This window comes from Mizuhopecten yessoensis, unplaced genomic scaffold (assembly GCF_002113885.1).
Source record: "Mizuhopecten yessoensis strain PY_sf001 unplaced genomic scaffold, ASM211388v2 scaffold201, whole genome shotgun sequence".
Classification (NCBI taxonomy): Eukaryota; Metazoa; Mollusca; class Bivalvia; order Pectinida; family Pectinidae; genus Mizuhopecten; species Mizuhopecten yessoensis.
Genome location: NW_018403428.1, coordinates 426,009 through 438,040, shown reverse-complemented (window position 1 = coordinate 438,040; position 12,032 = coordinate 426,009). Strand labels below are relative to the sequence as shown.

Here is a 12,032-nt window from a genome sequence, read left to right as displayed (position 1 = left end):
GAACACCCATGTTTTGGTATGTTAACCTACTGACACATCCCTGTGACACACTCATCCCCTTCACATAGCTATGTCAGGGTGACCAGTATGACTTGTATACGTGCGAACACCCATGTTTTGGTATGTTAACCTACTGACACATCCCTGTGACACACTCATCCCCTTCACATAGCTATGACAAGCACATGTATATATAGTGTATGTACATTAACATAACACCTGTTATATACACAAAACACCAGTTACCGTCAGAGCAAGAGTCAGTCAAATGAGACAACCAGAGTGAAAACGAGTAACATCAGTCAAGCATAACAAATCAACAACCAGAGCAAACATCAGTCAGCGTAACAACTCAACAGCCAGAGCAAATATCAGTCAAGTGTAACAACTCAACAGCCAGAGCAAACATCAGTCAAGCATAACAAATCAACAGCCAGAGCAAATATCAGTCAGCATAACAAATCAACAGCTAGAGCAAACATCAGTCAGCATAACAAATCAACAGCCAGAACAAATATCAGCCAGCGTAACTCTACAACCAGAGCAAATATCAGTCAGCATAACAAATCAACAGCCAGAACAAATATCAGTCAAGCATGCCAAATCAACAGCCAGAGCAAACATCAGTCAGCGTAACTCTACAGCCAGAGCAAACATCAGTCAGTGTAACTCTACAGCCAGAGCAAACATCAGTCAGCGTAACTCTACAGCCAGAGCAAATATCAGTCAGCGTAACAACTCAACAGCCAGAACAAATATCAGCCAGCGTAACTCTACAGCCAGAGCAAATATCAGCCAGCGTAACTCTACAGCCAGAGCAAATATCAGTCAGTGTAACAACTCAACAGCCAGAGCAAACATCAGTCAGCGTAACTCTACAGCCAGAGAAAATATCAGTCAGCATAACTCAACAGCCAGAGCAAATATCAGTCAGCATAACAACTCAACAGCCAGAACAAATATCAGCCAGCGTAACTCTACAGCCAGAGCAAATATCAGTCAGTGTAACAACTCAACAGCCAGAGCAAACATCAGTCAGCGTAACTCTACAGCCAGAGAAAATATCAGTCAGCATAACTCAACAGCCAGAGCAAATATCAGTCAGCATAACAACTCAACAGCCAGAACAAATATCAGCCAGCGTAACTCTACAGTCAGAGCAAATATCAGTCAGCGTAACTCAACAGCCAGAGCAAATATCAGTCAGCATAACAAATCAACAGCCAGAGCAAATATCAGTCAGCATAACAACTCAACAGCCAGAGCAAATATCAGTCAGCATAACTCAACAGCCAGAGCAAATATCAGTCAGTGTAACTCTACAGCCAGAGCAAATATCAGTCAGCATAACAACTCAACAGCCAGAGCAAACATCAGTCAGCATAACAAATCAACAGCAAGAACAAATATCAGTCAAGCATAACAAATCAACAGCCAGAGCAAACATCAGTCAGCGTAACAACTCAACAGCCAGAGCAAACATCAGTCAGTGTAACTCTACAGCCAGGGCAAACATCAGTCAGCATAACAAGTCAACAGCCGGAACAAACATCAGTCAGCATAACTCTACAGCCAGGGCAAACATCAGTCAGCGTAACAACTAAACAGCCAGAGCAAACATCAGTCTGCATAACTCTACAGCCAGAGCAAACATCAGTCAGTGTAACTCTACAGCCAGGGCAAACATCAGTCAGCGTAACAACTAAACAGCCAGAGCAAACATCAGTCAGTGTAACTCTACAGCCAGAGCAAATATCATTCAGCGTAACAACTCAACAGCCAGAGAAAATATCAGTCAGCGTAACTCAACAGTCAGAGCAAATATTAGTCAGCATAACAAATCAACAGCATGATCAAATATCAGTCAAGCATAACAAATCAACAGCCAGAGCAAACATCAGTCTGCATAACTCTACAGCCAGAGCAAACATCAGTCAGCGTAACAACTCAACAGCCAGAGAAAATATCAGTCAGCATAACTCAAAAGCAAGAGCAAATATCAGTCAGCATAACTCTATAGCCAGAGCAAATATCAGTCAGCAGAACAACTCAACAGCCAGAGCAAATATTAGTCAGCATAACAAATCAACAGCATGATCAAATATCAGTCAAGCATAACAAACCAACAGCCAGAGCAAACATCAGTCTGCATAACTCTACAGCCAGAGCAAACATCAGTCAGCATAACACATCAACAGCAAGAACAAATATCAGTCAAGCATAACAAATCAACAGCCAGAGCAAATATCAGTCAGCGTAACAACTCAACAGCCAGAACAAACATCAGTCAGCGTAACTCTACAGCCAGGGCAAACATCAGTCAGCGTAACAACTCAACAGCCAGAGCAAACATCAGTCAGCGTAACAACTCAACAGCCAGAGCAAACATCAGTCAGCGTAACAACTCAACAGCCAGAGCAAACATCAGTCAGCGTAACAACTCAACAGCCAGAGCAAACATCAGTCAGCGTAACAACTCAACAGCCAGAGCAAACATCAGTCAGCGTAACAACTCAACAGCCAGAGCAAACATCAGTCAGCGTAACAACTCAACAGTCAGAGCAAACATCAGTCAAGCATAACAAATCAACAGCCAGAACAAATATCAGTCAGCATAACTCAACAGCCAGAGCAAATATCAGTCAGCATAACTCTATAGCCAGAGCAAATATCAGTCAGCGTAACTCAACAGCCAGAGCAAATATCAGCCAGCATAACTCTACAGCCAGAGCAAACATCAGTCAGCATAACTCTACAACCAGAGCAAACATCAGTCAGCATAACTCTACAGCCAGAGCAAACATCAGTCAGCATAACTCTATAGCCAGAGCAAATATCAGTCAGCGTAACGCAACAGCTAGAGCAAATATCAGTCAGCGTAACAAGGCGACAGCCAGAACAAATATCAGTCAGCATAACAAACCAACAGCCAGAACAAATATCAGTCAGCGTAACTCTACAACCAGAGCAAATATCAGTCAGCGTAACGCAACAGCTAGAGCAAATATCAGTCAGCGTAACGCAACAGCTAGAGCAAATATCAGTCAGCGTAACGCAACAGTTAGAGCAAATATCAGTCAGCGTAACTCTACAACCAGAGCAAATATCAGTCAGCGTAACTCTACAACCAGAGCAAATATCAGTCAGCGTAACGCAACAGCTAGAGCAAATATCAGTCAGCGTAACGCAACAGCTAGAGCAAATATCAGTCAGCGTAACTCTACAACCAGAGCAAATATCAGTCAGCGTAACAAATCAACAGCCAGAGCAAATATCAGACAGCATAACAAATCAACAGCCAGAACAAATATCAGTCAGCGTAACTCTACAACCAGAGCAAATATCAGTCAGCATAACTCTATAGCCAGAGCAAATATCAGTCAGCATAACTCTATAGCCAGAGCAAATATCAGTCAGCATAACAAATCAACAGTTAGAGCAAATATCAGTCAGCGTAACGCAACAGCTAGAGCAAATATCAGTCAGCGTAACTCTACAACCAGAGCAAATATCAGTCAGCATAACTCTATAGCCAGAGCAAATATCAGTCAGCGTAACTCTACAACCAGAGCAAATATCAGTCAGCGTAACGCAACAGTTAGAGCAAATATCAGTCAGCGTAACGCAACAGCTAGAGCAAATATCAGTCAGCGTAACTCTACAACCAGAGCAAATATCAGTCAGCGTAACAACTAAACAGCCAGAGCAAACATCAGTCAGTATAACTCTACAGCCAGAGCAAACATCAGTCAGTGGAACAAATCAACAGCCAGAGCAAACATCAGTCAGTGTAACTCTACAGCCAGAGCAAACAGCAGTCAGCGTAACTCAACAGCCATAGCAAATATCAGTCAGCGTACCTCAACAGCCAGAGCAAATATCAGTAAGCGTAACAACTCAACAGCCAGAACAAATATCAGTCAGCGTAACAAATTAACAGTTAGAGCAAATATCAGTCAGCGTAACTCAACAGCCAGAGCAAATATCAGTCAGCATAACAAATCAACAGACAGAGCAAATATCAGTCAGCATAACTCTACAGCCAGAGCAAACATCAGTCAGCGTAACTCTACAGCCAGAGCAAACATCAGTCAGCGTAACTCTACAGCCAGAGCAAACATTAGTCAGCGTAACTCTACAGCCAGATCAAATATCAGTCAGCGTAACGCAACAGTTAGAGCAAATATCAGTCAGCATAACAACTCAACAGCCAGAGCAATAGTCAGTAGGTATGACAGCAGGAACAAATTTCAACCATGTGTCTCAGCAAGAGCATTATCAGGCAAGTGTGACAGTCACAACAATAGTAAGTCAAGTGTGACAGCTAAAGCAATAATCATTTAAGGGGAACAGCCAGAGCATTCAAGTGTGACAGATCAATATCTGAGCATAGTCATCAAATTGTGACAGCTAGATCATTAGACAATCAAGTGTGACAGCCAGATCATTAGTCAATCAAGTGTGACAGCCAGATCATTAGTCAATCAAGTGTGACAGCCAGATCATTTGTCAATCAAGTGTGACAGCCACTAGATCATTAGTCAATCAAGTGTGACAGCCAGATCATTAGTCAATCAAGTGTGACAGCCAGATCATTAGCCAATCAAGTGTGACAGCCAGATCATTAGCCAATCAAGTGGGACAGCCAGATCATTAGTCAATCAAGTGTTACAGCCAGATCATTAGTCAATCAAGTGTTACAGCCAGATCATTAGTCAATCAAGTGTTACAGCCAGATCATTTGTCAATCAAGTGTGACAGCCACTAGATCATTAGACAATCAAGTGTGACAGCCAGATCATTAGCCAATCAAGTGGGACAGCCAGATCATTAGTCAATCAAGTGTTACAGCCAGATCATTAGTCAATCAAGTGTGACAGCCAGATCATTAGGAAAGAAGAAACATTTTATTTTTGTATAAGTAACGCATTTAGACTCAATATTTTTTTTTATATTGTCATTTACCAACTTCTATGAAATATTATGATTTTGGAGAAAAAAACGACCCCTTTGCAAAATGTTCCTGACTAAAAACACTGAAGAAATGGCAGGAGCACATTGTGTGAAAACTCACATTGACAACAGGACTTCAGCAAGACTCGTTAACAAAATGATAAGCAGCATTGGAAGTAGATATACAATTATACTCCTTATTTGGCACATCGAACGCCTAGGATTAAGGTATAACTAGAACACTGACAGGTCAGTAAGAGCCCACGTCTTGTGGCAATATATCCCCCATAATCATCAAGAAGCAATCTGCCCATATAGCTGAGCTTGACGTTTGACATTTGGACTTCAAAAAAAATTGCAAGAAAGCAAAATATACATTTGACATGTACCATGGTGTGAGTCTTGTTTCCTTCTACCTCCATATATATATTTGCTGGGCTAACAGAAATGTAAATACTGGTGCAATTGATTTGTTTTAGTTCACCTTAAATACCTCCCCCATCAAGAGCCAGGGTCAAAGTCAGAGACCCACTTTGTCTTTGACCTTTGGACCCAAATGACCTTGACCTTTAACTCAGTGACCCTGATCTTTGCTCAGTTGACTTAATCTTCAATTCCGACCAACTTTGCTTCATGATATCATAACAAAATGTTCATCAGCGAAAAATACAAAACTTGACCTTGACTTTGAACCTTTGGACCCCGTAACCTGGACCTTTGGTCAGTTGACTCTGTGTTAAGTTTTGAACAACTTTGCTTCATAATAACATAAAAAAAATGTTCATCAGTAAAAAAATACAATATTCTACCTTGACCTTAAGTCAGTTGACTCTTTGTTAAATTCCGACCAACTTTGCTTCATAATGTCATAATAAAATGTACAACAAGATTCAGAAACCATTAATGAAACGATTATAACTGGCATGAAGCGGACAAATGAGGATTAATGTAAAATGAGGCAATTAAGTAGCAACGAGATGTTAAGAAATTTAAAATGAATGTTTGATTTAGCACAAGCTTATTTAGTGAATGTAAGTAAATTAATGTTATTAATTTTTAGAACTTAGTTTGGAGTTTGCAGTAAACATAACCAAAACCCAGTACATGCACATGCGTACCTTCGCATAAGTCAGTGAGAGAGTTGGATAGGGGGAGCTTCTTCAAGCCACCACATTCAGGGGCAGACAACCTATTTAAGGTAGGATCAGATGGCTTCGAGAGTTCGTACATTAGTACCCGGGAGTCGTCGTTGGCGTAGTGACGGTCAATGGTGTTGTTTTTGGCTCTATGGCGCTGTAGCTCTTCCTCAATTCGGTACTGCTCCATTCCATTGGACTGTTAACAAAAGCAATGGTTATTTTTTCCATTTAAATATATAATTCAGATATGAAAGCACAAGATCCTTTGTTTATGTTTTTTCATAATTTAGTTTTGGCTACGCCCTAAATGATATCTGTAATTTTAACTTCTTATTGGCTGAATTTACTCAGTAATTAAATTACAGCACAATGCTGTTTTGTGCAAATTTCCTTTGTTTTTATCAGAAATTAATAAATATTTATTAACTATGAACTAAAAAGTGTCTTTAATTGAATTACCAGGAATAACCATGATTATTTTGGGGGTTATGCAGTATAAACCGAAAAAACACCTGGTGCATAAACCACTTTGCTGATTCACACAAAGTTTTTTTCAGTAGATAAAGTTAAACCCCTAAAATAATTCTGGTTTTTCTTGAAAAAAACATTGTAATTTCTTTTTTTCACCTTTGACTAAATATGATAATGGAAAAATGAAAGAAAATTTGACACATTACCTCTAAGATGGCTTCCTTAAGGTCTTCCACAAACTTTTGCCGGTCATGGTCATTCCTGGCATTGAATGTCATAAATACTTTTCCATCTAGGCTGTTGTTTAACCGCACACCGTATTGATAATCTATTAACGAAAACAGTAGTCATTAACAAATAGTGGATCTGTGAGAGTTTGTAGGCTTTAAACCTGTGTTCTCATCTCTTTATTTACTAAATGGTTGTATTCTTCAATGTAAACAGGATTGCACTATTTCCCGGGCTATTAAACTTTTGATCATGGATACAAAGAACTTTGTGAAAATGAATTATAAATTTATTTCCAGATTAATCATATTATCAGCAGATCAGAAAGGGGCAGTAACTCTTGTATATATAAAGGTTCAATAGGCCTGTAGTACCTACCTACCTACCTTGAAAATCATTCAAAGCCAAAATGCTACCCTTAACCAATTGTGGTACTTTGGTAGTGATATTGAATTAAATTATTGATTTGTGTCCACAATGAGAAAAGCTGAGCCAACAACACTGGTCTACAGGTCAACACTACCGCAAACAAAGGACATGCTCGTTAATAATGGTATGGAATTATTTAGATAACTTGTCCAAACATATCATTATCACCTACCTAAAATAGCTAATATACTAAAAAACTAGCTTATCAACTACAGATGCAATACTATAATGATTCTGAAATCCTGATATTGATATATATTAAGTGGGATTACACAAATGGTTAATTTATTCAAGTTCCCATTCACGAAATGCACCGTTATGTAACGTGTGAACAAGATGAAATATTGATCAGCAGTGAAATGTTTAAACAAGTCAATTCAAGCTATAGAACAACATATCAATACAGCAAATTGTCATTGTGTAAATGTTTACCCATGGCACAGACCATTTAGTTTAGACAAATATTCACTGAAATCCTACGAAGATGTTGAAACGTGAAAAGTCAACAGATAAACAGATGAACGGGTGACAGATGTAAAGTGCTCACAAATCTCACCTTACAGATGAGCTAAAAGTCACCTGTAACACAGGTACCAAGAACAGCTGGGTCAATGTTACACAGTGAACCGATACCATGTCATTGAAGTCAATAGCTGTGTACTTACGTGGAGTCTCAAACAGGAATACCTGCATACCACATAGAGAGAAGGATTGCTTAAATGCATATGTTATACCAGTCTTCTTTTTACTGAAGATTTTTGTTACCTAGAAAAATACAAAACAATATTTTTTAAATCATTTCTTAGTCAATCCTTCTCAAACAAAACAGCATGTAACACTACGCAAGTGCAAGCTACGGAGAAAAATATCTGTCAGTCAAAACAGAATTCAGAAAAAAAACTTCAGGAATTTCATTAAGTAGATTCATTATTATTGCAATGGTTCAGTTAGCATAAAATTAACAGCAAAGGAAAGTTTTACTGGTCACTAAACATAGGTGGTCACTTAACACAGGTGGTCTCTTACCACAAGTGGTCACTTAACACAGGTGGTCACTTAACACAGGTGGTCTTTAATACACATGGTTCAGATGGTGTCTCAAGCAGGCTAGACTGTACTTTACCACAATAAATTGTCATCCTTATGTTCTACTTCTCTGCTTCACACATTAGAATTTCAATATAAACCTAGATTTACAAAGGTAAAGTAACCAGACTTACAAAGATAATGTAGGCAGACTTACAAAGATAATGTAGCCAGACTTACAAAGGTAATGTAGCCAGACTTACAAAGATAATGTCGTTGAAGAGGAATACTTCCCTCTGGTGAAGGCCAACCTTCTCCTTCTTCTGCGGGTCGTGTACCTCGTACAGTCGGCAGTAACAAACCAGTCGCCTGTGGGATAGGGCCAGTTGCTGGAAATTAAAAACAAAGTGCCATTACAATGTATATCAATCACTCTTAGTCTTTCAATATCAGTTTTAATATTATATTTAACAAGAGGCCCATGGGCCTTAACGGTCACCTGAGNAAAATGTTGGTTAAAAACTTTTGCAGTAAAATTTGTTCTTAAAATATCGTTAATCTAGATTTCTTTGTCAGCATGGAAAAGAAGAAAGTTGTTTGGTAAGGTTTTTAGTAGCAAATGAGTTCTGATAGTTCCATAAATAATCTCAGTGAAAAAAGACAAGTGCCTTAGTACTAGAACAGGACTTATCCTGAACCCATTGTAATGTCTATCGGTGCAGCACTTACTGGTCTCTTGCCGACGATGGTCTGTTCCACCTTCATCACCTGGGTAACGTGGTCGACACCTGGACGTAGCTCCGAATGGCTTATCCTCTCGTAGATTCCGACCAGCATGTCACGATCTACGTCATCTCCATCGTCTATACCTGTAAAGATTCAAGTATCTTCCTCATCAAATATGATAAACAACACAGCCAAACTCAGGGATATTCAGGATATTACCAGTAAACTACCAATCATGATACGTATTGAGATTTCCAAACCACCTTTGTACCATCTTCATTAGTTCTTTGTCAGTTCGATCTTTTCTCTTCTTTCCTCTAATCTGTTTGATCGAGTCATGTTAACAGTAAATGCACCTTGAGGTAACTTTTGATCTAAACTTAATACTGATGTGTAAGAAAGCCAACCTTCAAAGTGAGTTTGTCATTTCACATATTTACTAGTACAGTACTTAATGTGAAAGAAATAGAATCGATCATTGCAATATGAGAAAGATCTGTTTAGTTCTTCTTTTAATCCATTTTGTTTTTATGATCAGTCTCAAAATATAACATACACAACGAGGGATCAAGGGGAACCTACATTTAAAATTTGAGAAAGATCCCTCCCGTACTTCCCGAGAAATAGCGATAACAAACTTTCACTATCAAAATCCAAGATGGCTGCCTGTCGGCCATGTTGTTTATCCGATCAGTCTCTAAAATTGCCCTGCACAGCTAGGACCAAGGGGAACCTACATATAAAATTTAAGAAAGATCCCTCTAGTTCTTCCGGAGAAATAGCGGTAACAAACCCACACTATCAAAATCCAAGATGGCTACCTGTCGGCCATGTTGTTTATCCGATCAATCTCAAAAGTTGCCCTGCACAGCTAAGGACCAAGGGGAACCTACATATAAAATTTGAGAAAGATCCCTCTGATACTTCCCGAGAAATAGCGATAACAAACTTTCAATATCAAAATCAAAGATGGCTGCCTGTCGGCCATGTTGATTATTCGATCAGTCTCAAAAAATGCCCTACACAGCTAAGGGCCAAGGGGAACCTACATATAAAATTTGAGAAAGATCCCTTTTGTCCTTCTTGAGAAATAGCGATAACCAAAATTGTTTACAGACGGACCACGGACCACGGACGCAGGGTGATTTGAATAGCCCACCATCAGATGATGGTGGGCTAAAAATGGACATCAACAGTCAAGGAAATTAGAATGCAAACCTCGTAAATTTTTGATGAAGTCTTCCACCTTCATCCTGCGCTCTGCCTTAATATTGGAGTTGTGCAAGTCTGTGTTGAGCATGATGATAGCAAAGGCCAGAAGGAACACAACATCTAGGTTTTTGAAATTCTTGACTTGATCTGGGTTGCAAACACAGTATCTTGATGCAAATGCCTGTGGAAAGAAACATATCTTTCACATCAATATGGTATATATAATGGTTTAGCCCCGACATCTCTTCGTCCAGAGAAGAGCAATAAACTAGCGCTAAAGGAGCTGACCAAACATATCCTTCACATCACTAACTGGTTTAGCCTCGACATCTCTTCGTCCTGAGAAGAGCAAGAAACTAGCGCTAAAGGAGATGACCAAACATATCCACCACATCACTAACTGGTTTAGCCTCGACATCTCTTCGTCCTGAGAAGAGCAAGAAACTAGCGCTAAAGGAGCTGACCAAACATATCCTTCACATCACTAACTGGTTTAGCCCCGACATCTCTTTGTCCTGAGGAGAGCAAGAAACTAGCGCTAAAGGAACTGACCAAACATATCCTTCACATCACTAACTGGTTTAGCCCCGACATCTCTTCGTCCTGAGGAGAGCAAGAAACTAGCGCTGAAGGAACTGACCAAACATAAACTTTCATCCTAAAATCTTATTAAATTATAAACTTATCAAACTTACCTGTAAATAGGTTTGATCAATCTGTATTTACCAAAGCTTGTTCACAAGCATTTCAACAAAGTTTAGCTCTGATGACAATCCATCTATGACCTTGAACATTTTATCAAAATCAGAACTTATCTAGTACCTATCTCTGGCTAGAATATTTTTATAAGATATCACGATGGAATTTTGAGAAGTTTAGGCCAATGAAATACACCAAATTTTGTAAAATCTAGTCTAATCTAAACTGAAGTGACTTTGCAGTGACCTTAACCTCTGAACTAGTGACCTTAACCTATACAACCCCCTGCAAACATATCCCAATAGGATTCCAGCATACACAGTATGATGTCTCAAAATCAAAATAAATGAAAGATAAATAATTTGAGAATAGCGTAAATACCGGTACATCATTATTTACCTCCATGAGTCTTTCAATCTTCTGAGCTTCTCCCTGAAAGTAGATAAGATAATACACATGACTGGTGTTTCTTATAACAAAGACACGTGTCCCACAAATTGTAAGAACAGTAATCTAAGATTGGGCAGGAAAAAGTCATGCAATGTTTGGGGGTGGCCATAGATTGGACAGGGAAAAAGTCATGCAATGTTTGGGGTGGCCATAGATTGGAAAGGGAAAAAGTCATGCAATGTTTGGGGGTGGCCGTAGATTGGACAGGGAAAAAGTCATGCAATGTTTGGGGGTGGCCATAGATGGGTCAGGGAAACAGTCATGCAATGTTTGGGGGTGGCCATAGATTGGACAGGGAAAAAGTCATACAATGTTTCGGGGTAGCCGTAGATTGGAAAGGGAAAAAGTCATGCAATGTTTGGGGGTGGTCATAGATGGGTCAGGGAAACAGTAATGCAATGCTTGGGGCTGGCCATAGATGGGGCAGGGAAACAGTCATGCAATGCTTGGGGCTGGCCATAGATGGGTCAGGATTCTGTCTTGCCACCAGGATGGGTTTTGCACNGAAACAGTCATGCAATGTTTGGGGGTGGCCATAGATGGGTCAGGGAAACAGTCATGCAATGCTTGGGGGCTGGCCATTGATGTGTCAGGGAAACAGTCATACAATGCTTGGGGCTGGCCATAGATGGGTCAGGGAAACAGTCATGCAATGCTTGGGGCTGGCCATAGATGGGTCAGGGAAACAGTCATGCAATG

The 12,032-nt window shown here is 39.7% G+C and overlaps 1 protein-coding gene across 12 annotated transcripts in view; it reads right to left on the bottom strand.

Moving 5' to 3' along the window:
* LOC110460986 (IQ motif and SEC7 domain-containing protein 2-like) overlaps positions 1–12,032 on the bottom strand; it is a 113,322-nt gene that overhangs the window by 10,897 nt on the left and 90,393 nt on the right. For 11 of the 12 annotated variants that reach the window (XR_002464084.1, XM_021514283.1, XM_021514394.1 and 8 more), the window contains 7 exons: positions 11,283–11,315; positions 10,191–10,365; positions 8,976–9,115; positions 8,510–8,635; positions 7,886–7,985; positions 6,770–6,891; positions 6,072–6,288 (listed from right to left, as the gene is read on the bottom strand). Coding sequence is in view for 11 of the 12 variants with exons in the window: in XM_021514283.1 (XP_021369958.1) it covers positions 6,072–6,288; positions 6,770–6,891; positions 7,886–7,985; positions 8,510–8,635; positions 8,976–9,115; positions 10,191–10,365; positions 11,283–11,315 (913 nt within the window). In the remaining variant the exon portion in view is untranslated. The remainder of the gene's footprint in view (positions 1–6,071; positions 6,289–6,769; positions 6,892–7,885; positions 7,986–8,509; positions 8,636–8,975; positions 9,116–10,190; positions 10,366–11,282; positions 11,316–12,032) is intronic. The other variant, XM_021515103.1, reaches the window with a different exon arrangement.